The sequence below is a fragment of the Trematomus bernacchii genome, unplaced genomic scaffold, assembly GCF_902827165.1.
Source record: "Trematomus bernacchii unplaced genomic scaffold, fTreBer1.1, whole genome shotgun sequence".
Taxonomy (NCBI): domain Eukaryota; kingdom Metazoa; phylum Chordata; class Actinopteri; order Perciformes; family Nototheniidae; genus Trematomus; species Trematomus bernacchii.
In genome coordinates this window covers 625,892-651,802 of record NW_022987876.1, presented here as the reverse complement: position 1 = coordinate 651,802, position 25,911 = coordinate 625,892, and the positions used below count along the sequence as shown (strand labels likewise).

Below are 25,911 nucleotides of genomic sequence, written 5' to 3'. Positions count from 1 at the left end.
AGAAAAATATGATATAAATAAATTGCCTTTCTTCTGTGTGAGGCGGTGCTTGTTGTTAAGGACATAGACGCCTTTGTCCACTGCCACCAGTCCCACTATGGCCCCTGGGTCTCCTGTAACCTTCAGACCAAACATCTTGCGAGGCTCATAGGATAGCGGGTCTCGATGGTTCCAGCTTCAGCTAAATGTGAAGGTGAGGTCAGTGAACACCTACAGTTTTAGATTTGTTGAACCAGTTGCTTACATTAAAAAATATTTCAGAGGAATACAGTAATAAATAAATCAGTTTTGTGTGTGTTTTTTGTTTGCGTGTCTCACCGAACCCATGCAGGAGTCTTTACATCCACCCAAACAGAGTCTGATACCACTTCATTCTCATTTGTGTGGTAATAGGCTATGATGGCGGAACGATGGCAGCATGTCTTTGGTAATGATAACCATCAGGGAGATCAGTACTTGACCTCTTGTGTTGTGTCGGCCTTTTTGCACCAGCTGACCTCTGCTCATGATCTATAGGGACACAGACTTACATATCAGCACTTATTGCACATAAGTGTATACTGCACTACACAACTTGATGGACGCAAACAAAAAGGGTAGTATAAGCACACATGCCCATATTTAAAACATCTCTCACCAGGTATGTGATGTCAGTGTCATGACTTTCCAGCCTTTTGAGGTTGAGGTCGATTTTTCATGTTATTTCCTAATTGTACATCAGCTGAAACCACACCTGCAAATATGACATGTTGTGATTGCAGTATCTCAAATATTTCTAAAGTAGAGCATTGTAGTACATTTTCTCCCTATAAACAATGATATTTTACATTGCTTCTGATGGACAGTTATTCTAGAGCACATTTGTCAAACTCAAGGCCCGGGGGCCAAATCAGGCCCTTGGTGGATTTAATTTCGGCCTGCAGGATAATTTTAAATTACTATTAGATCTGGCCCGCCGGTATATTGCATGCACACCTTCACTCAATCCTTTCCTCAGCTCAGAGTCTGAGCCCAAACATTGATGAACTTGCACCCAAGATGAGATGCCAAGTATCTGGCTTGACAACAGGGCATGTTTGGTTTGTCTTTGAGGGAAATTGTTTTTTTGAAGCTGTTGTTGGCCTGTGGAAAAATGTAATCATAAGAAATGACTGCAGATAGAGCCATAAGAAATGAATGCAACTGATTATTTAATGTTTAATGTTGTTTTTATAGGCAATAATTTAGCTTTGTTAGTTCCAGGTTTAATATGTGCAATAAGTTCATTTCAATAAGTTTTGCATAACATTGAACCAGTCCGGCCCTCGACTAGTACACATTTTTTTTATTTTGGCCCACTGTGTATTTGAGTTTGACACCCCTGTTCTAGAGCAAAGAGAGTTCTACAGATGTAGCAGCTTATTTCAGACTCCAGCTTCCTGCCTGCTACCTGCCTGCCTACCTGACTGCTACCTGCCTAAGACCTGCCTAAAACCAGTATCTGGGAATGTTAAGCCCTCCCACTATTTTCCAAGAGGGCGTTGCCAGATTTTCAATTTCAGGATTTAACCAGGAGATTGCGCTCATTCACAAATACAGAAAGACAACTTTTCATGGACTTTCAGTTTTGTTTAGAAGAGCATTTGAACACATCAATATTGGGTGCTCATACTCATACTGATATTCTGAACAACTGTGCTGTGGTATTTGCTGTAAAGTGTCTTTACTGTAGGGTATTTTTATTATATGTACAGCACTTTGACAACAAACTATGGCCAAACTAAGACTTCGTTTTTCAAAAGAGAAAATGCAGATTTTATATAAAAAACTAAGTTAAATCTTGTTTTAATGCCCAAGAGCAATAAAAACACTTGGTAAAAAAATCCTGAGTGAGGCTTTCATAATTGCATTTAGCTGACGCTTTTATCCAAAGCGACTTACTATTTAATAAATGATAAATGATTATTCATAACAAATATGACTGATGTGTGATATTATTCATGCTATATACTGATATAGGGCTAAAGTAAGCAATCAATCCTGCAAATTAACCCTTAGTTGTTCAATACTAATTTATTCAGACAATGTGAGTAGAAATACAGAATTCTGCTCCCACCTAAGGCCAACGTTGCAACATTAACACATTTTCCCTAAAAACTTACTAAAACGTAAACATTTTTAAAACTCTTTCATTTCTGCTCCAGAGGCTATACAACAACATTTGAAAGGTCAAAAAAAACAAACAGGGCTAGACAGCTTCTTTTGCAGGTTGTGGTACATTTACACAGCAGAGAAACAGACACCCTCTTCATGTTGTGCACTGTCCCTGTTAAATAATGAATAAATAAATAAAACAACCATTGCCACCGGTCATTCCAGTGCCAGTGGTCACTCCAGGGTCGGCGGCCACACCTGATGAACCCACCAGGGGCAGTTTCCTCAGAGCGAGAGGAACATTTTATCAGGACAGCTCTTTTTTAAGGGACAGCATCGCCCTGAGATCTATGCTGCTAATATTTTCATGGCCATAACGCCCATTTGTAACATATGGGGAGAATGGTGAAAAAGAACCAACTGGACTGGGACCAATGGGAAAATGCTCTCTTCCCCTCAATGTGAAGCAAAAGATTGAGTCCTATGTTTTCAATCGGTTCCCAAATGTGAACATTATTTTGTATTTTTATTAAATTTGACAATGTCAATTTCACTTTCCACTATGTACAGGTATCTGGGTCAGTCTTCCAAAAATCAGGAAGTAAAGTCCCTGGTTTGTGACAAGATGTGAAGTCAAACACGTAGTCCACTCAGAGGGGGGGTACTATATATTTTCAAATGCATATTGGCAATGCCACCCATTTACATGTACTGTAGGCTACACTGCTCTTTCAGTCAAGAATTTGAATTTGAATGGGATGGGGAGACGTGTGTGATTAAAAATGAGTGGCCAAACTATGGGCAAACTAAGACTTAGTTTTCAAAAGAGAAAATGCAGATATTACACTCACGAAAAGAAATGGTAGACATATCAGTACTCTTAGTGCCAAGTTGTCTCAGACAATCTGCATTTCTTAATGTGGGACAGTTCTGTGCAAAATGTGGGACACTGAAAAGTCTATGTTAAAAAGCCTCAGTCACCTTAATTCATGTAATAAAAACATCTCAAGTCAGTAACACTGAAAGCTAAATGTACAATACCATGTTCAGCTATGTTACTATTTATAATGTTATTGTTGTTACAACAGAAGATGTTTTTCTTTATATTGAAGTTAAATGCATCAATCTGTGACACTTTTATTTTGTAAGATAGCAAGGGGGGGTATATTGTGATAACCAGGCCTGTCATAAAATGCACCCCACCCAAAAATATGTTTGTATTAATCCCACCCTCAAGCATTTTTTAGGGCATAGTTGTAGGACTAGTACCAATGAATGGAGCAAGTGTCATGAATGTGACACTTGTATTATGTAAGATAGCAAGGGGTGCATAACGTGGCAAAAATATGCTGACAAAGACTATGAAAACATATATTTTGATTATTATATGACATATATGTAGAATTAAACAATACATTTTAAAGCACGTGTATACAGACAGGAACGTAACAATAATAACAAAAAAAAAAGATTAAAAAAAACAAAAACTGAAAAGGAAGTGACGAATGAATTTCGACACCACTACCATCAAATACGGAGCGAAAAGTTTAACCACAAGAATCAAGACTATATGAGCTACCACTAAACAACTCACAGTCTGAAAATTACCATTAATAAAAAACCCTGAACGTTTACTTTTCGTTTTTAAACATCGTTTAAGGCGTAAACGTGTCATTTAGGAACTGCGACAGCATACATATGCGAACACAAACCTACAGACTGCTGGAGAAGAGATATCACAGGGGGGGTTGGGACACACACATTCCGATGGCCAATTAGTTTTAAACAAAGAGTATACTCAACATAGGCCTACAGTAGGCAGGGTGGTGGGGGTTTGGTGAACGGTATGGTCAATGTTTGTAAACACTGTGACATTTTGACTTTATTTGATCATTTCAGTTAAAAACTAATGTTCATATTTGTCTTTATGAGAAGAGCAATATGAATATGTTAGTGGCTGACCCAGCCCCATGGTCTGTCACAGTAGTGCGGGAAAGAGAAGTGCACTGTTTTGCCTGGCTGGACCTGTAATTTACAGGAAAGGACTGGAGCTACGCGTCGGGATCCTGATCTGCCTGACAAGGCTCCATTAAAATATAAATATTTTTAGTGAATTACTGAGTTTAGGCACGTTAATAACGTTTTAATGAAGTTGAATACAGAATATTCATATTTGTCAGTGATTCATGTCAATTTGGCGAACATAAACATAAATGATCGTGGTGAAGATGATGATTAAATTAGGATTAAAAATCGAGAGCCGGCTGCATTTCCTCTCGTTCGTTTTTTTTCGACTAAACAACATTATTTTGTTAAATAACAACATGGTGATGTTTTGTAAATGATTACATGTCTCTTATTTAGCACAGACTATGATCCTATCCGTGACATATGGATCTTAACAAAGATCCGCTATACAGTAGTACCAGACATACTGTACATCCAGTTTACTGTATCGAAGTTGATTTCACATGAGCTCCAGTGTGGAACCCCACTGCACCCCCTGGTGGATCAATGATCCATTGCAGCTGGCTTCACAATAATTACATTATTTATCACGGGGCGGTCTCAAGTCAGACTGGGGGCAGTCTCTTGTTCACGGGCCGTTCACGGGCCGACCACGACCCTCGCGTTTCAAACTGTCCTAAATTAGCTGCTACATCTGTAGATTAACTTGTTACATAAAAGTGAAAAATATAATAAAAGGAGCATGTTTTCCAGGCAAATTATTTTAAAGGTATTTGGCTCAATACCGTCCAAAGTCTTGCAAATCATAACTTTGAATAACTCCCTCAAATATAAAAAATCCATAATTTCATACACGCTTTACTCTACGTTCACGCCGTAATTTGCCAAACAGCCATAAGAAGCGCAAGGCGGATTGGAGTCTATTCCTAAATTAGCACCTCTATGCAGTTCATTGAGGATCAATTTAGAATCAAACAGTGATTCAAAAGATTCTAAATGAAATAGTGGTATACACAAAGATTCCCACCCCTGGTCTCTTACCTATGTGGATATAGTTGTTGCTTTGGGTAATATATGGGAGAGCTGTCATGTTGGCTGATGCTTGTCTTGTCGATGAAATACGAGGATCATTCGTACTTGCCTGAAATGAAAGAAACACATAAGCATACACATGGTTAAATAAATATTACTTGAAAAGTCCAAAGTCTTTCCTATTCCATCTTTATCCTGGCTACGATTAAGATAAGCTTCACCTTTCACATACTGTAAATTAAATGTGCAAAAAATCGGAAGTTAATCAATGAGCTATAAAGAAGCAAAAACATCTGCTGATAGCTCTGCTTGAATTCACCTTAAGAAATGAATATCAAAAATGTTTATAATGATTATTCATTGATTGTAGGTCAAAGCTTACATTTGAAAAGCGGCCTGTGTGAATTGTTAAGAGACTTACATTGATCGTCAGTTGTGGGTACCCTCCTGTATTGATGGTTAGCCTTGCCATGCCATTTTCTGCGGTCCTGCCATTCACGGTGCCTGGTTCAACCACAACAGCAACACCTTGTGCCGGAGTGTTGTCAGGATTCATAACTTCGACCTGCCAACACAGACACAAACAGTTCAACAATCAGAAAAAAGGTTTACTGTCTTATTAGACCGCATCTTATAAAGGTAAAAAACTCAGTACTAATATCTAGCTCTGTTCACTAAATATGATGACTTATGGTGACACAAAGCTTACCGGGTATATTTCTTAATTTCTCTGGAATATTTCCCTAAATCTGAAAAATCTGCCTTAAGATCATAATTCAAATCCATGACAAATAATGATGTGATCTGTTATTGTTAATAATATAATAAGAGAGAAGTAAACTACGGAGCCCCTAAAGGTTTATGGAGAAAAAAAAAGTATCTCGTTCGCACAAAATACCTTCTCATGCGCACGAGATAGTATTTTGTGCGAACGACAAAGTATTTTGTTAGTTTCTCGTTCGCACGAGAAAGTTACCGGTGCGCCAAGTACAGTAGGAAGTGGAGCACAGAGGAGACAACCGTTTTATTGCAGACTGTTATGTTTATGTGGAGAAATGGCAGTGCATACATTATTTGAGATATATTTCAAACTCAGACTTCATTTAGGGACATTTTGGCCAGGTGTGTAGAGCTATTTGTTTAAGCACCGGATTGGCAAAACAGAAGAGTCTGTAAACCAGTCTGCTTTGATCTATGAATTCATGTCCGTGACTCTCACAGTATCTGCTGCCCACAGCTGTTTTATAGAAGGAAATCTCTGCGGCACCAGTGGCCTGTACTACGAAGCAGGATTTGCTATTTACTTTTCATTCATGAAGTATGACGCTGCGCTGTCAGCACGCTTCTCCATGTTTGTGATTGATCAAATGTTGCTAACCCAGTCCCTTTCACTTGAACGCCCTCTCAGCCGGACAGAGAAACCCTGGGCCCTTTCTCATTTCACTAATTACCCCTCCTCGACTCCTCGAATCCTCGGTCTTCCAGTGGTGACCCGGAAATGATTTTCAGCGCGCCATGTTGAAGGAAATCTAATTTCTCTAAATGCACTTCGAGGACCGAGGTTCTCCATAGTTATATGTGTATTCCCACGTGAAAGAAATGTGTTTAATCTTAATCTCGATGTAGTGCTATAGTCCTGCCGGAGTGCACCGGAGTGCACCGGAACGAACGACACTCTCATAAACAAATGCCCACACACACACACACACACGCCCTGGCGACCGGACATATTCTTCATAAAACTAATAATATGGCGTAATGATCGGGCAGTTCAATGTGTCTTACCATAAGAAAGTATATCGTGCGAACGAGAAAGTATCTTGTGCGAACGAGAAAGTATATCGTGCGCACGAATTAATAAAACGTGGCCTCGTTTTATTTTTTTTTCTCTCTATGAACCCTCCAGGGCTCCGTCGTAAACTCTATGTAGGTTTAATAATTTAAAAAAGAGTAACTGTCTTTCAGAAAATCATTTAATACATCAAAAATATAGCCATACTTTTGCTAATGTTATTATAAAGTGCTTTTTTTAATAGTACTTTTTTTTAAAGTTAATGTAAAGTACTTTACTGCAACTTGGAAGGACATTCCTGGTTTGAAATATTTTGGAGTTTTCTTGAAGTGGATGGTGTAAGGAGATTTAACAATCTGAATATTTCTCAACTCTGCCTCCACCATTTCACCACCTGTTAATAGATGCAGAAACAAATCAAATCAAAACAGATTACAAGATTTTTTTGTTTATAATATAATTATATTTTTTAAATGCGGTCACTTTGTAGTTGATACAAAAACACTTATCCTATCTTTATACAGTATATTTATGTTTTCCCCCCTGTCGTTTGGGAATAGTCTTAGTCTCTTTCTTACCGTTCTCCGTTAGCACACTGACAGCTACATATATGGATTTCATCACCAGTTCTTCAATGTTTTTGAAGGTCGTTGTGATGTGCTCTTTCTTCAGCGTGACAGCTCCAACACCTTCTTTAATCTAATGTAACATAGTTCAAAAATGTGTCTTAAAATGTAGTATAGTGTTACAGTGAACAGTTGATAATACAACATTATTTCCTGCTGCTAAGGGTCTCTCAATTAAAACAATATGAAAAGACTGTGTTTTGTCACCACCATCGTTGTCATTATGTGTTTTCAACACGCTAAATACATAATATCTGTGAGTAGAAATTAAACTGAAATAACTGCAGATCTTGGGGAGACATTTTGTGAGTATGAGACTCTTCCAAAACACATGTAAAATATAGTTAGTGTAGAATGTGCTCACCTGCACTCTCTGAAGAGAACTTGGAAAGCTCTTCTTTTCACCATCATTTATGACCCCAAACACAACGTAAGCCATCCCATTCACCTCTTGACCAAACAAATACCTAAATCCAGAAGAGAGGGAAATGTATGAATCAAAACAGGTTCATTTTAAACAAAGTAAAAACAAATGATTAAGAAACTAAAAGAGCAAGAGTGTCAACCCAACCTCTAAACAGCAACCTGTATTCATTCCTACAATCAATCCACCAATCAAACAGCCTCTAAAGCCACAGAACAAGAACTTTCTCTTACGTGGCTTTAATGTCGACTGTGAGGTCTTTGTCGTCCACGTAGAAGAAAGAGTTCTTAGGTTTCAGTTCAACCTCAAAACTGGGAAGCACTGAAAAAATATATTTATGGTTTTACCAATCCAGTAAAAAAACGAGTGAATGCTGTAAATTGATATTGGTTTTAAATGAAAGTGCAGGTAATGGGCGTGCAGGTAATGGGCGTGCAGTTGGGACGCTCCTAGGCTCCTTCAGCTTCATAAACAGACGCAAATAGCTTTCAACTGATTGCAATGTATTCCCATCTGCGGCGGGATTTGACGCTCATGGAAGCACGGCATTCGTTTGTGTCGGCGGCTGTTAAAGGCAATGTGCGCGTCCATTCCCATTGGATAACGGAGAATTGTACACCCGGAAGTAAGTATTCCCCTTACTGTCGATTGATTTGACAGTGATATCTCCACTACTCAACAACTCAAAAACACCAGATTGTCCTTGTTAATTAAACGACATTGATAGGTTTTAGTGCACAATGCTTTTGTCACGTTTTCCCCTTCAATTCTGAGAAACAAGTCGTTTTCTATGAGTTTTGGATGGTCGAAAACATTACATTACCCACAATCCTCTGTAGCAACCATAGATTGTATATTGCAACAGGCAACAGCTTCGGTTCATGTTAATTTACAAACTCTTCAACCACAACCGTAGTTATATTTAAAAATATGTTAGAAGGCCTAACAAAATACTTTAATGTAAATTAAAATGTAAATGTGAAGGAATGTGTGTATATTAACTGTGGGTTTTTCTCTGGAAGTTTTTCCGTGTACGATGTGAGGGTCAAAGGATGCCGTTTTTCTCATACTGATATTCCGCTATGCACGCTGGGATTTGGTGTTTATGCGATGTGAAATCCGAAAACATTTAAAAACAATTAACTAATACATTATTCCGAGTGTGCTTGCTTTTCTCTTTGAAAGTCATCACATAACGGCATTGTAATACACGTTTCGGCTGCATTAAATATTACATATCTGCCGTAGTTCTCTATTTATAGAGCCCTGATGAGAAGACTTCTAGACAAACAGGAACAACTGCCGCCAAAACTGAAAACTTGACGTGGATCTTAAATATATAAGCAATTAAACAACATCTTACATTTCTTTTCACACAATACGTCTCCTTGCAGTATCAACACTAATTCGGCTGACTTTTATATTTGATCCAATTGGTAGATAGGCTGTATTTACACCATAACGGTGCACGGCTGATAGAAAGGGACACCTACTGGTTAAAGCACGTTATTGCATTTTAGAATTTTATTATTAGATATTAATAGGAGGATGTGCAAAACAGACAAACTAATAAGGCTTTATTTAAACATTAAAGAATACTTTAGGTTAAGGTCTTCTTTTGAATAAGAAAAAAGCTTTGGGGGTATAGAAGATGAATATGGAGGGATGAAATCCTCTTTGATGGTCACACATGCCGAGCACACAGCACACACAGTGACATTTGTATCTACAGATAAATATTAAGCCTGACAAAGTACTTAACGTCTAATATATTGCTTTCCTGCAATGTTAACTATGTTTAAGCACTTATTTTAATTAATGCACTGTTGAGGAACCTGCGACCCAAGTTTTTCATTCATTGCATAACTACACCGTAGTTGTGTATAATATGATATGTCAATAAACCTTAGAAAATCTTGAAATCTTGAAAGGGATGTGCAAAATAGTCATTATATACATTCTTTAAAGGTGGGGTAGGTAATTTCGGAGAAACCAGCTCGAGTGCGCTGGAATTTGAAAATACACAACCGGAGAAAATCTGCCACTTCCTTACAGAGCCCCTCCTCCAACACACGCGAGCGCGCATATGACCAATGAGGGCAAGAGATAAGTTTGTGCACAGATGGAAGGCTGACAGGCAGGCAGTCCATCCAGTTATTTTAGCCGGGCCAGCTAAAATGATTGGTCGTGCTTTTTACAGTACTACGGCTTCCACAGATGACATTTTTTTATGGATTTTTTGTCAAAGCACTTAAGATATTCATTGCTATCGGGATGTTAAGAGCATTCCATGGAATATAACAAAAAGTGTATCTCGAGCCGGTTTCTCAAACTTACCTACCCCACCTTTAATTAACTATTAGTAGAGAATAACGATGAGTAAAGAATATACTTTATAGGGATCCTATTAATATCTAATAATAAAATTATAAAATGCAATAACGTGCTTTAACCAGTAGGTGTCCCTTTCTATCAGCTGTGCACCGTTATGGTGTAAATACAGCCTATCTACCAATTGGATCAAATATAAAAGTCAGCCGAATTAGTGTTGATACTGCAAGGAGACGTATTGTGTGAAAATAAATGTAAGATGTTGTTTAATTGCTTATATATTTAAGATCCACGTCAAGTTTTCAGTTTTGGCGGCAGTTGTTCCTGTTTGTCTAGAAGTGTTCTCATCAGGGCTCTATAAATAGACAACTACGGCAGATATGTAATATTTAATGCAGCCGAAACGTGTATTACAATGCCGTTATGTGATGACTTTCAAAGAGAAAAGCAAGCACACTCGGAATAATGTATTATTTAATTTTTCGGATTTCACATCGCATAAACACCAAATCCCAGCGTGCATTGCGGGAATATCAGTATTAGAAAAACGGCATCCTTTGACCCTCACATCGTACAAGGAAAAACTTCCAGAGAAAAACCCACAGTTAATATACACACATTCCTTCACATTTACATTTTAATTTACATTAAAGTATTTCGTGAGGCCTTCTGACAAGTTTTTAAATATAACTATGGTTGTAGTTGAAGAGTTTGTAAATTAACATGAACCGAAGCTGTTGCCTGTTGCAATATACAGTATATGGTTGCTACAGAGGATTGTGGGTAATGTAATGTCTTCGGCCATCCAAAACTCATAGAAAACGACTTGTTTCTCAGAATTGAAGGGGAAAACGTGAGAAAAGCAATGAGGCTCCTTTGTTGTGGTGCACACACGCATTTCTACAACGTCCCGCAGTGAGCTTTTATTCTATAAAACGTTTTTAAAATCTACTTTATAGCTTGTCGTAACTCACGGGAGGCTTCTTTTATTTTATTTGTATTCATAATAATTTTTATTTTTCGTCAGAATGTATTATGGTGCATTAGTTACGAATTTTTGTTCTCAAAAAACAGTGCATTGTGTGTAATACAACTGTGATTTTTATTAAATTAGTTAGTTTTTAAGGAAGGCCAGAGCTTCAGCTGTGTCAAATAGATTGTTCCCTTTAGTTAACGTTATTTAAAAGATAATTATATTCCTATTTGATCATGTCCCCTTTATTGTATTACGGACGCATAGAGCAATGTGAGCTTCCATTCCCATTGGATAAGGGAGGATTTTACACCCGGAAGTAAGTATTCTCCTTACTGTCGATTGATTTTACAGTGATATCTGCACTACTCATCAACTCAAAAACACCAGATTATCCTTGTTAATTACACAACATTGATTGGTTTAAATTGTGTCCAATGCTTTTGTAATTTTCCCCTTCGATTTGGAGAAACAAATATTTGAGTTTAGGATGGCCGAAGACACTACACTACTCAGAATCCTCAGCTATTGTTCCGCTTTGCCTCAAGCTCTGTGATTGGTGATTGTGAACTGCATTCCATATGAAAAAAAAACGTTTCGTAAAAGATAAAATCATACTTTATTCAGCAGTGCTTGCTTTACTCTTTGAAAGTCATCACATGAATGCATTGTAATGAATGGTTTGGCTGCATTAAACATTACACATCTGTCGTAGTTCTTTATTTATCTACAGAGATCGGGCCTCAGAATAGACCGGAAACTATTCTTTTACCGTTCTGTTTTAATTTCACAATAAAGTTAGTAGTAATAATTTGTTTTGATATTATTGTTTTTTATTAACTACTAGACCGCTGGGTCATGTTAAGACCATCTTTTCTGTGTTGCTGTGGGTTATTTACATCGCTTTTGTGTTACAAATATCAAAACAATAACAGAATATATCCGTCGTAAACTAAACCAGAAACAGCAGTATATTTTATTTTGTTAACACTGTAAACTTGACAGCTTTTTAACCCGCACCTCCTACTGGTTAAAGCATGTTATTACACGTTTAGAGTAATTGCAATGCAGGTAGATTGTGTTGCTTTTTAATGACTGTTTTAAAATGCCTTTTTCTTAATGTCTTTCATTTTTGTAAAGCACTTTTGAATGTGTTATATTTGATGAAAACATTTAAATATTAAGAGTATATACTCTTAAAATAGTGGGAAAGTGGAAGGTCAATGATATAAATAATATAGAATAGAAAAGATCAAGAAGATACTGTAAGTGATCTCTACAATAAAACAGTTTAGTGCCTGATAGTATGTGCATAGGATGTGCAAAACAGACAAACTAATAAGGCTTTATTTAAACATTAAATAATACTGTAGGTTAAGGTCTTCCTTTAAATAAATGTACAGATGGAGCATCTTTTTTCAGACTCCAGCTTACTGCTTCCTGCCTACTACCTGCCAGTTACCTGCCTAAGACCTGCCAAAGACCAGTATCTGGGAATGTTAAGCCCTCCCACTATTTTCCAAGAGGGCGTTGCCAGATTTTCAATTTCAGGATTTAACCAGGAGATGGCGCTTCCTTCACAGAAACAGGAAGACAGCTTTTCATGGACTTTCAGTTTTGTTTAGAAGAGCATTTGAACACATCAATATTTTAGATCAAATAAAGTATATCTAATCTTGTAATTCAATAATATATAGTCTTTATATATTAAATAACTATGGCCAAACTAAGACTTAGTTTTTCACAAGAGAAAATGCAGATATTATATCAAAAACTAAAGTTAAAATCTTGTTTTTAATGCCCCAAGAGCAATAAAAACACTTGGTAAAAAAATCCTGAGTGAGGCTTTCATAAATTGCATTTAGCTGACGCTTTTATCCAAAGCGACTTACTATTTAATAAATGATAAATGATTATTCATAACAAATATGAGTGATGTGTGATTATTATTCATGCTATATACTGATATAGGGCTAAGTAAGCAATCAATCCTGCAAATTAACCCTTAGTTGTTCAATATATTTATTCAGACAATGTGAGTAGAAATACAGAAATTCTGCTCCCTCCCACCTAAGGCCAACGTTGCAATATTACAACATTTCCCTAAAAACGTACCAAAACGTAAACATTTTCTGCTCCAGAGGCCAGGGGTTAAATTGGGATTTGATATGTGGGGGGGCTCTGTTAGAAGGTGCGACGGGGGTGGGGGGGGAGAGAGTTAGACGCTCGTGAATTGTCAACGGGGGGTGTTGTCGGCCGTAAGCGAACCGGGCCGTTGGCGTCCGGCCGTTCTGTGATTCTCCAGAACTCACAGCTGGCCAGGGATGAGTCCCGACTCTCGCGACGGCCAATCCGTGCCTCCCCTGACTGCACGTTGCTGACACACACCGCTGCAAACTCTCTGCACGGAGGAGCCGCGGAGGAAGAGACACACGTTCACTAAGCCGAAAAAACTATATCCGGTCACAGTGATCTGCTATTTTAAAGTAATTCAACACATATCGACCCTAAATATAGCATATATTAAGAACGAGAAAGTGTTAACATCGTTTTTTGTAAACAAATGACAAATGTGCGAGGGTGATGACATCAGAGCATCGTCCTATGGGCTTAGCCCCGGACAGGTACAACAGGTATTCACTCAGAGGGGGGTAGGTACTAAATGCCACCCATTTACATGTAGGCAAACAAAGTCAAAAATCAACATACAGTAGGGGGGTGGGGGATGGTGAACGGTATGTGGGTGTGTGGGACACTGAAAAGTCTATGTTAAAAAGCCTCAGTCACCTTAATTCATGTAATAAAAACATCTCAGGTCAGTAACACTGAAAGCTAAATGTGCAATACCATGTTCAGCTATGTTACTATTTATAATGTTATTGTTGTTACAACAGAAGATGTTTTTCTTTATATTGAAGTTAAATGCATCAATCTGGTGCACTTTGAGGTCAAAATTAAGAGATTTATGGATACCGCTGGAAAAAGCTGCAGTACATATGCCGAGCCTGTACGTAGCGCTGTAACTTCCTCCACAAAAGCAGCCTTCTGTTTATTCAACGTGGTGGGGGCCGAGGGAACCGGGCAGAGTTTTTCGCCGGTCAACGTGTGTGAAAGTTTAAATCTTCCTTATTGAGCTTTAAAACAAATGAATAACAACTATATATAATAATAAAATAAACACCGGCTGTTGTTATGCCTGCTGTAACGTTAAATTACTCCGTTCTCCGCTTAAATAATTATGCCGTTACAAGCTTCATAGTTGTATTTATCATCTAAATTTGCCGAAACAAGTTTAATATTCTGAAAGCCAAGACTTTGTTTATTTGAAATCAGATGAAAACAAACTGTAACGGACCCTGCCGTGTTATCTACAGGGATGCAAACTTGTCACCTTTCGGCGAAATTTGCCGTTTTGAATCTGCAATAAAAATATTTTTGGGGTATGGGGGGGTCTGGGACCCGGAGTAATCTGCGGCCGCGAGCTGTTATGTGCCATCATGACACGCATGGTGTTCTTTTTTTATATATTATAATGAAGCGCGAGCTGTGTGCTTGAGTCTTCCTGCCTGTCGGCTCTGCTCATGGATGTATAATAAGGCTCTGCTGCTCCGGGATGAGGGTCTAGCTTCAGCAGCTACATTACCTACGGGTGCGTTCGTTAATATTAACTGTGCGGTCCGGAGTCACTGTGGCACAGACTGGACCGCTGGTGAACAGCTGTTAGAACGGGCCGTTCAGGTGTTCAGAGCAGAGCTCCCTGTTGGAGCGGCAGAGCGTGATGTGCACTGAAAAGTGTTCCTGTCGCTATATTATCGTTGAGCTAGCTAACTAGCATACATTGTCACTATCTGCTAACGTTAGCTTTAGCCTTCGTTTTCAAATAGTTTTTTTCATAGGCTATAAACGGAGGTGCTATAAGTATATATCTTGTACTTGAGTAAAAGTAGAAGCACTCAGATCTTGTACTAGAGTAAAAGTAGAAGTACTCAGATCTTGTTCGTAAAAGTAGAAGTACTCAGGTCTTGTACTTGAGTAAAAGTAGAAGTACTCAGGTCTTGTACTTGAGTAAAAGTAGAAGTAGAAGTCCTGCATTCAAAATGTTCCTCAAGTAAAAGTAGAAAAGTATTCTCATCAAAATATAGTTAAAGTAGCGACAGTAAAAGTAGTCGTTGTGCAGATTGGTCCATTTCAGAATAATATACAGTATATGATATGTTTTATAATGATTGATCATGAAAGTGTTCTCAAAGCTGGTAAAGGTGCAGCTAGTTTGAATGACTTTGTATACTGCAGGGTAGCTTGTGAATTTACTCCAGGTGGAACTAAAGTCTGATTTAACACTTGATTATATTTCACATCATTCATCCACATCTGTAAAGTAACTAAAGCTATTAAATACATGTAGTGGAGTAGAAGTACACCATTTACCTCTGAACTGTAGTGGAGTAGAAGAACAAAGTAGCAACACATTGAAATACTTAAATAAAGTACAAGTATCTCAAAATTGTACCCAAGTATAGTACTTGAGTTTATGAACTTAGTTACTTTACACCAGTGGCTATAAAGATAGAAAGACTAAGCCTTGCACAGAGGCATGAAAATACATTTTCAAAATGCTCAACAGTGCTGCCAAAATTATAAACTGACTGCTACACAATTCAAATAAATGCATTTATACATTTCTATTAGATGTGACTCTTTGGCGTTTCTGTTATTAACTGCTTTAGTTGTTCTGACTGCTAAAATCCTCTGTTATTCCTCATTTTAAAGCCGATATTCCGTGGGGTCGGGGGGGTCGGATCCTTGTCACCTTTTTCATACCTGATGAGTTTGCATCCCTGTATCTATGATTACTATGCCTTACTGTACATTCATAATTTCAGCCGGAGGGAGGTGGGCGGTGCTGTGGAGGAGCAGATTGCGAGTGAGAGGTGCCTGTCATCTTCCCTTTACAAGCTTCACAAATGTATTTATCGTGTGATTTTGGAAATAAAAGTTTCATATTCTGAAAGCCAAGACTTTGTTTATATATTATACGTGGGTAGCTATGACGTCAGAAGGAGTTACCGTAAATGAGAGCTGCCGTAAAAGTGTTTCTAGGATTTCTAAACGAACTATTACAGCTGTTATAAAGCATTAAATAAAAAGTCATGAAAGAGATAAGGAGGAGAAAAGGTTTAAGGAAGTAAGGAAGGAATACAGAATGTCGAAATCCTCTGTTTCACGCGATGTCGAACAATGAAGACAGAGGACGGCGGTCCCCCAATCTACACAGCGGGAGAACGAAGATCATTTAAAGCAGATCAAAGGAGACATCACGATCTTTCCCACATTAGTGCAATTCACCTATAGGCTACTTAACCCCAAATAAAAGAACCCAATAAAAACAGTTGTTAAATAATAGTGAAGTCACGTTGTAATAATAACTCATCTCTCGGTTTGAGTGTTCTTTTTCTGCTTTTCTGACTATTTCTCATTGTGGGGAAAAATAACACCCAGGGTCCTGATCGTTTTAATGAAGTTGAATACAGAATATTCATATTTGTCAGTGATTTCATGTCAATTCGGCGAACATAAACATAAATGATCGTGGTGAAGATGATGATTAAATTAGGATTAAAAATCGGGAGAGCCGGCTGCATTTCCTCTCGTTCGTTTTTTTCGACTAAACAACATTATTTTGTTAAATAACAACATGGTGATGTTTTGTAAATGATTACATGTCTTATTTAGCACAGACTATGATCCTATCCGTGACATATGGATCTTAACAAAGATCTGCTATACATTAGTACCAGACATACTGTACATCCAGCTTACTGTATCGAAGTTGATTTCACATGAGCTCCAGTGTGGAACCCCACTGCACCCCCTGGTGGATCAATGATCCATTGCAGCTGGCTTCACAATAATTACATTTATTTATCACGGGGGCGGTATCAAGTCAGACTGGGGGCCGGCTCTTCATCACGAACCAATCACGACCCAATCACGACCCTCGCGTTTCAAACTGTCTGAAATAAGATGCTCCATCTGTAAGTAAGCTTTGGGGGTATCTATATTAAGCCTGACAAAGTACTTAACGTCTAATATATTGCATGGTTTGTTTTGGAACTTGACAATCAACTTTCCTGCAATGTTAACTATGTTGAAGCACTTATTTTAACTGATATTATACATATTAATTATACTCTTATAAGATGTATGTAGATAGTATAAGAAATGTGCAGAATATGTTTAATGGTGGAGGTACACAGATATCGATAGAACCTGTGACCCAAGTTTTTCATTCATTGCATAACTACACCGTAGTTGTGTATATGATATGTCAATAAACCTTAGAAAATCTTGAAATCTTGAAAGGGATGTGCAAAATAGCCATTATATACAGTTTTTAATTAACTATTAGTAGAGAATAACGAGTAATGAATATATGTATACTAGGACACGTTCTAAGGACATGGTGTAGTCCCATAGCTGAGGATTCTGGGTAGTGTCTTCTGCCATCCAAAAACTCAGAAAAAATATTTGTTTCTCCAAATCGAAAGGGGAAAATACAAAGGCATTGTACACAATTTAAACCAATCAATGTTGTGTAATTAACAAGGATAATCTGGTGTTTTTGAGTTGATGAGTAGTGCAGATATCACTGTAAAATCAATCGACAGTAAGGAGAATACTTACTTCCGGGTGTAAAATCCTCCGTTATCCAATGGGAATGGACGCTCACATTGCTCTTTGGGTCCGTAATACAATAAAGGGGACATGATCAAATAGGAATATAATTATCTTTTAAATAACGTTAACTAAAGGGAACAATCTATTTGACACAGCTGAAGCTCTGGCCTTCCTTAAAAACGAACTAATTTAATAAAAATCACAGTTGTATTACACACAATGCACTGTTTTTTGAGAACAAAAATAGGTAAATAATGCACCATAATACATTCTGACGAAAAATAAAAATTATTATGAATACAAATAAAATAAAAGAAGCCTCCCGTGAGTTACTACAAGCTATAAAGTAGATTTTAAAAACGTTTCATAGAATAAAAGCTCACTGCGGGACGTTGTAGAAATGCGTGTGTGCACCACGACAAAGGAGCCTCATTCACTTTACATTGGGGTTGTTTGCGTGGTGCAGACACGTAAATGTAGCAGAGTGCGTGACTCCACCACGCACTGCTGTGTTAAGGAGTCGTGGTGGAGTCACGCATTCTGGTGAGACCAGGTTGGAATGGACGCTCACATTGCCTTTAACAGCCGCCGACACAAACGAATGCCGTGCTTCCATGAGCGTCAAATCCCGCCGCAGATGGGAATACATTGCAATCAGTTGAAAGCTATTTGCGTCTGTTTATGAAGCTGAAGGAGCCTACATGTAGGAGCATCCCAACTGCACGCCTCGGGACCCTGACCAAGCGTCGCTCCTGGACGTTTATGGAGTGAGAGTGTGTTGTAATGGGAGACTCACCATATTCTTTGACCTCAAACTCTGCACTAAAGCTCTGCTGTGGGTTGCTGTGGAACTTTGTGCGGATCTTCCACAGTCCGGTACTAAACATAGAAACACACAAAAACACAACATTTAAACACTAATTTAGAGAGGTAACAAGGTAATACAGGAATCAGGCCTCATACTCTGTGAAGGTATTTACATCTTGTTAATTCACAAATAAAATATATAAAAATTAGCTGCTGAATATAATTATTAGTGCCCTACACTAAAATGTAATGTTTTCAGGTTAGTAGCGTAGTAGGGAGTAAAGGTATTAGTACTTTTATTGTATTTCTTTTTACGCTGATTAGCTTTACTGTACAATTCATAGGCATTAAATGTTGGCCTATTTCTATTGAATCTGTCCATTTACAATTAAAATGCAGGATTGTTATAGATAAAGTATAGATAAACTATTTATTTGAGAGTGAGAAAATATAATTACCACAAGAAGACTGTTATTTCAATCCTTAATCATTTCGGCCAGAAAGCGAATATGCTACTTTAGGACATTCAGATGTGAATCTGAATGTCCTAAAGTAGCATATTCGCTGAATGAATTTACTAATGAATTTCCAGATGAAGTGCAGTAAGGTGTTATAGAGCCCAGGAACTACTGTGCCAACCAGAGGTCGCGTGAACCGAATATTTCCCGTCTATGACGGATTTCTTTTAACAATGACGGAAACATCTGAAAGCAGTCCGTCATTTTGACAGATTAGAACAAACCAGAACAGCGCCAAAGCTTCCCCGCAGCGAGGCTCCGGTGTTTTGCCGTGTTATGCATGCCCGTCAAAAAGAAAATGATATAGTTTCCAAACCGTACTTTGCCGTACAAATCATTGAAATGTCTGTGAGTTTTTGCTTTACGCTGTGCGAGGTGCCGTGGGCAATGGACATGCCATTGCAACACAGTCTCACGGCATTTCGTGTTATAGTCACAAAATTAATCTATTTATTCGTGTTCACCAACACGATTTCGCCATTTTTTTCGTGTCACACAGAACGATTTTAAAAGCAATGTAAATGATAACAAATTAGAAGGAAAAACAGATTTCAGTATTCTGACACAGAACGATTTTAGAAGCAATGTATTTCTATTGGTAGTATGTTTCGTGCCTGCACCAAATAATAACAAATTAGAAGGACAAAAAGATGACAAAAAATACAGATTTCAGTATTCTGAGGCTCTGAGCCATTTCTTTTCCTCACTGACGGCAAAAAAACTCCGACATTATACAATTTAAAATAAAAGGGATAGGGTTAGGCTTAGGGTAAGATATTAAGTAAGAAAATGTTTTTATGAACCACACAGCTTCTGGTCTTCCAAGACCCGACCGGACAAAAAGACGTGGTGCAGGCACGAAACATACTACCAATAGAAATACATTGCTTTTAAAATCGTTCTGTGTGACACGAAAAAAATGCAACAATCGTGTTGGTGAACACGAATCAATAGATTAAATTAATTTCGTGACTATAACACGAAATGCCGTGAGACTGGGTTGGACATGCATAACACGGCGTTACAGTTCACGAGCCCATGCCCCCCCCTGTTCTGATCCAGTGTTTTTCACTTACATTCATCATCTTGGAAGTATGGTGTGATGTGTGAACTGAGAATTCATTGTGTCTCCACATTTCATACAAGATATTACTTTTTGTTTAGTTCTTTTCCAAACACTAAATTCGCAACATGGAAATTCATTGTAGAGAACACAACATAAACAAGATAAACTACTAACCTGACAATTTCAGCGAGTTGGTAATCTCCAGAGTGGATCCCTGATGTCAAAGAGACTGGATCACGTGCTAAAATTATGCCTTCAGGGGTCTAAAAAAGAACAATATAAAAAATAAAACATGAACAGAAACAAGTTAATGTTGTAAATCTATGCTATAGACTATTTTATGCATGTCTCCATGAGCTTGGTCAATGTCTCCATTGAGACTTATTTAATTCCCAGTTACTCCTAACATTTATTTATCTACAACTAAAGGAAGTGGCTATGTTTATGCAAATCAACCACTAGAGGGTAGCAAGTGATAGGACAGGGGTTCCTAAAGTAACACAACCCAACAACTCAGGTTGGCTGTGTTTTTATTTATTTTGGTAATTTCCGGGGAAAAGTATCTATCAAAGATCGAAAAACAATACCACAAACTCAATGGCAATAGACGCATCCATTTGGTTGGCGTCATCCCTCTCCACAGGCTCCATACGGGGTGTCACAGCAAACATCCTGTAAAGAACTGACATAGAAAAAGAGTGGACTTAAGACTTTACTTTTTGATAAAGCTTATAGTTGGGGCTGGCTCAGGCTTACTTTGGACCAGCCCCTAGTCATGCTGCTATAGGCTTAGACTGCCTCTCTATCTTTATGCACTAATGTCCGATAAATGCATGGTAAAAACTTGGCAACTCCAGATTTTTCGCGCTCTTTCCTCTTGCAGAAAGCCACATTCAATCGTTGCACCTTTTGGATTGTGGATGAACCTGTTGCAGTTCTCCTGATTTAGGTCTGCTGCCACTACTATGTTTTAAAAGTCCCCTCTTATATTATTTTTCAACAATATATTATATGTCTCAGATATATATAAAACATGTCTCTGAAGTGTTTGGCCCGAAATACTAAACAGATCGTGCATTGTAGCATGCTATAAACCCCTCTGTTTCAGCCCTGTTCCCAAAGTGATGATGCTGTGACTGTAGCTTTAAATGCTAATGAGCTGCTGCTGGCCACGCCCCTCTGCAAGATATTTGGTCAAAAAAACACAATGTTGCTCTAGGAAGGTTTCCCATTTCTCTCATTTCCACCTCCTCGACTCCTCGAAATGGATTTCGGGAAAATTTGAGGAATGGGAAAACTTCTAGGATGAGATTCAGGTGTCACCTTGGTTGGTTATTGGCTAATGGTTGCACAACCCAAAACAAACATTGTGACATCACAAAGTGGCCTTAATCTGATCAGCTCATTTTCAGACCGGTTTTTAGATGGATGGATCAGGACAAAAAGAGAGAGTATTTTTTCCTGAAACTCTTAACACAGAGGGGACACATATTAATGTATACAATACATTACATTGTGGATTTTGCCTTATAGGTGACCTTTAAGTCATATCTTTATTTTTTTATTTTTTCACTGATTAATTGGGACTGATTTTCCTAATCAGCCCCTTTTGGCACATTTCACATTTGTAATATGGGGCTTTATGAATAAATATTGCTTGATTATTGATAATGAATAAATTCACCTCTGCTGTTGGGGGTGTAGATGGTCTTGTCAGTTTGGATGAAGATATACCCAGACTGAAAGGAGACCATGACAACCTTCTCAAGCAGTCGGCCAGGGAACTGAGCTTGCAGATACACATACTGCTTAATGCTGGGATCCTTACTGAAGTCTCCAGCAGGGATCTGAATCATTATGAAGAAACACAAACAGTGCATTAGGAGCAGGGTGTGTACAGTATGTGCATTTTTTAATTCATATATCATTTCAGAAAATGCAGCCGAATTATAGCGTATCATTTACCATTATCTGTACCAGCGCCTGGAATTCATTTGTACTGTTAAGTGTCACAGATGCAGTTGCCAGCCTTTGGTTTTTGGTCGGATGGCTCATCACATGGATTTCCACCCTTTTGTCTTCACCTGTGCAGTCTTGACACTCCACAAAAACGTTTTCTGCTGTTTCTACACTCAACAAGTTGGGGGCAGACATCACCTCCCTGCAAAGCAGGGGCGGAAAAGAAGATATATATTAATGTGAATGTGATGTCACCGAGCAGAAAGAACCACATGCTGTTTTGGATGTACTGAAAAAAAAGAGTTCAAAATATGAATTCACACACAAAACAACCTTTTTAAATTAACTACTCATCTTGAATTAATGATGCCTCCATGGTTTATTTCCATTCGCAGGACGAGTTTGAAGTGTTTCAAATAGTAAAGTTCAAAGAATATTCATGTATTTTGGAAATTGTGTGCATACAAATACATATATGGGATTCTGCATGAGTTGTGTGTATATATGTGCTTAAAGTGGTCAAATAAATAAACCGAACCCAATAGGTAAGAACATAATTAAAGGGAACAGTGAGGGGGAGCAGAACATTTAACTTCAGGTTTCAATTCCCCCAAACTGCAGAAAAAAACTAAATCTATTTTTCAAAGATGTGGATCATGAGCTCCAGCATGGATGCACACACAATGAGTAATCTATTGATTACATTGACAACAATCCAGCACTGGATCAACACAATATTTCATCATATCTCTAGACCCTTGCTCTGTCTGGCATTTTGCATCGTTGTGCAAACTCTAAAAATAAATTAGGCCAACTTCTTGGCATCATTTGAAACACCACATGACCTTGCATTTTGTAACACAGAGTGGACTGTAGCTCCTCATTATGAAAGACACGAGTTAAGGTAATAATATGAATGCAGACGTATCTGATCTGATTCTGATCTCATATCTGATTTCAGAGGTGGGAAGTAACTAAGACAGTACATGTATTTAAATAATGTACATAAGTACAATATTGAGATACTTGTTCTTTACTTGAGTATTTCCATTGTATGCTACTTTGTACTTCTACTCCACTACAGTTCAGAGGTACATGATGCACTTTTACTCCACTACATGTATTTAGTACCTTGAGTTACTTTACAGATTTGGATTAATGAGGTGAAATATAATCAACTCTTAAATCAGTACTTTAACTATATTTTGATGATAATACTTTTCTACTTTTACTTGAGTAAAATTTTGAAAGCAGGACTTTTACTTGTAACAGATATCTGAGTACTTCTTCCACCTCTGTCTGATTTCAAACTCTTCCATTAACACAAGTTTGCAGCTTTGTGTTTTGCTCCACCTTGTTGTAAATAAAATTGCAGCAGCTTGACCACAGAACGATTAAAAGTCTCACAGAACGTGAACGTTGTGATCAGCTGATTTTGCGCAGTTCTCCAGTGTGTGTGTGGGGCACAGAATGTGCACAGGGGTGTCTCCCTCCGCAGCCAGTTAGTGTAGTTTTGGTATAATTCTGTACCGACATTAACAACAACCCTGTCTGTGCACACGGCAACCAACCTAGTCGTCCAGTGTTCTAAGCCTCTGCCTCCTGTAAAAGCTTCACAGGTCCGTCGGTTATGGCCTGCGGCTGCGCGGCTCGGCCAGCACCCAGTTCAATCAGTCCAAGAATGTCTGGCGTTTTTTGCAGGGAGCAAAACGCCAAAGTGGCTGCTTAATGTCTTTTGTTTTTTTGGACATGATGTCTTATAGTTTACTCCATTGAGTGTTGACAAGAAACACGTGTAAACGAAATAAGTGTTCTGTTTTGATGACCTATCAGGTACGCAAAGGCGCATAGTGACACAAGTGACGTTATACGCATTTCAGATTTTTTGCCGTGCATGCGTACATGCGTACCAGTTATGTGCACCCCTGATACCAGGAAGATGACCAAAAACAAAAAAAGCAGAGCTGGAGTGGGTAAAGGTACGACATGTCTACTTACATTGGAGCTCCATCAGCAAGAGAAGTCAGGGAGACAAAGGCCAGAGAGGCCAGCAGCCACAGCAGAGTTTTCCTCATCCTCCTACCTGATCCTGGTCCGCTGTCAGTGAAGTGTCGCTATGCAGCACCCTCCTTTTATCCTCTCACAGCCCCACCACCACCTCACGCCCCTACACACGGCGGTGTGGGTTGAAGCTTGCCGGTGGGCGTGTCTGAAGCTCGACCAACAACCAATCACATGAATCTCCCGCCCCGGACACACAAGCACGCGGTTTGATTGGCTAGAGCTTGTACTGGCATATGATTCGATTGGCTGACGCTTCCGTCGAAGCTTCAAAAGTAGAACATTGCTCTACTTTTGAAGCGAGCAACTGGCAGAAGCGTTGAAGCTTCAACGCACGCCGCCGTGTGTAGGGGCCGTTAGTCTTTCGGCCTGTCCACACGGCGGCGTGCGTTGAAGCTTCAATGCTTCTGCCCATTCACTTTGAATGGGGAGACGTCACGCTTTGCCAAACTGCATTGTGGGAGCGTCGCTTCGCTTTGCTCGCTTCAAAAGTTGAGCAATGTTCCACTTTTGAAGCTTCGACGGAAGCGTCAGCCAATCAAATCATATGCCAGTCCAAGCTCTAGCCAATCAAACCGCGTGCTTGTGTGTCCGGGGCGGGAGATTCATGTGATTGGTTGTTGGTCGAGCTTCAGACACACCCGCCGGCAAGCTTCAAAGCACGCCGCCGTGTGGACACTGCGTTTCTGTCCACATGTACGAACACAACCACATACACACCATTTCCCAGCAGCAGTTGAGAAACTGATAAACATGAGGTCCAATTTGAGGAAAAAGATAAACAGCAGAAAATCAATAAGGGGTAACAATAACATGTTTGACTAACTTTGGAGCATAAAGTTGAATGACCAGTTCAAAATGACTGCCAAATAACTATTCTGCATTTATGTTGTTTTTAAATGTGACAACTTGTTCTTCTTTTCTTGTTTGGGAAATGTTACTAATGTTTAATTCTTATTCTGAACCTGCTGAATCTGCACACATAATCAATCATATTGAACATGCACACTAAGTCCTAAGGTAAAAACTGTTGAGTAATACTTGGCAGGGATTTTTGGAGTTTCAACAGCGGGGAATTCTCCCATTTGAAAGTCTGAAGAAAAAAACAGTTGGTCTGAGAATCTTTATTTTATTTGGGGAATTTTATAATTGTACCATTTTGTTTCAGATATTCAAATCATTTTATGGCTAAGTTTATTTGTGATTTGAATGGATTTTGCAACTATATTGAAATAAATAACAATTCAAGAATGAGTTATATACTAAAAGAAGGATGCCATTGTTTGATAAATATACTTTTCACATACAGGTTAAGATTTAGGGTATGGGCATAAGGAACATTCTAGCTGGCAATGAGAGGAAATCGTCCAGTTACGTACTGATAATAAAACAAGACTGTTGTTGGGATGGCAAAGGGGCCATCCCCTTTTCATACCTGTGAGCAGGCTCGTGTGCAAGATAGGTGATTTTGACAACCCAGTATCACGGCAAGACGTGAACATGTGACGATCTACCATGCTGGGAGACGTGAATATGTCACGGT

At 38.6% G+C, this 25,911-nt stretch overlaps 1 protein-coding gene across 1 annotated transcript; it reads right to left on the bottom strand.

Annotated features, from left to right (window-relative positions):
* Positions 1-409: 409 nt before the first annotated feature.
* Positions 410-24,394, bottom strand: LOC117469490 (complement C3-like). The gene is made up of 14 exons (XM_034113913.1): positions 24,306-24,394; positions 22,314-22,509; positions 22,033-22,195; positions 20,936-21,030; positions 20,523-20,611; positions 18,754-18,836; positions 8,209-8,296; positions 7,916-8,018; positions 7,504-7,624; positions 7,204-7,319; positions 5,555-5,698; positions 5,143-5,242; positions 638-733; positions 410-510 (listed from the first exon to the last, which is right to left on the bottom strand). The coding sequence occupies exons 1-13, from the start codon at positions 24,380-24,382 to the stop codon at positions 657-659; spliced, it is 1,452 nt and encodes a 483-aa protein (XP_033969804.1). The 5' UTR covers positions 24,383-24,394; the 3' UTR covers positions 410-510; positions 638-656.
* Between the last annotated feature and the right edge of the window lie 1,517 nt (positions 24,395-25,911).

What these genes read in the sequence shown, in the direction of transcription:
- LOC117469490 (XM_034113913.1), bottom strand. Translation starts at nt 24,382, where the DNA reads ATGAGGAAAACTCTGCTGTGGCTGCTGGCCTCTCTGGCCTTTGTCTCC. An exon ending in ACAGTCGACATTAAAGCCAC is followed by an intron (nt 8,019 to 8,208) that starts GTAAGAGAAAGT and finishes TTCTGGATTTAG; the next exon opens with GTATTTGTTTGGTCAAGAGG. An exon ending in GTTCTCTTCAGAGAGTGCAG is followed by an intron (nt 7,625 to 7,915) that starts GTGAGCACATTC and finishes ATGTTACATTAG; the next exon opens with ATTAAAGAAGGTGTTGGAGC.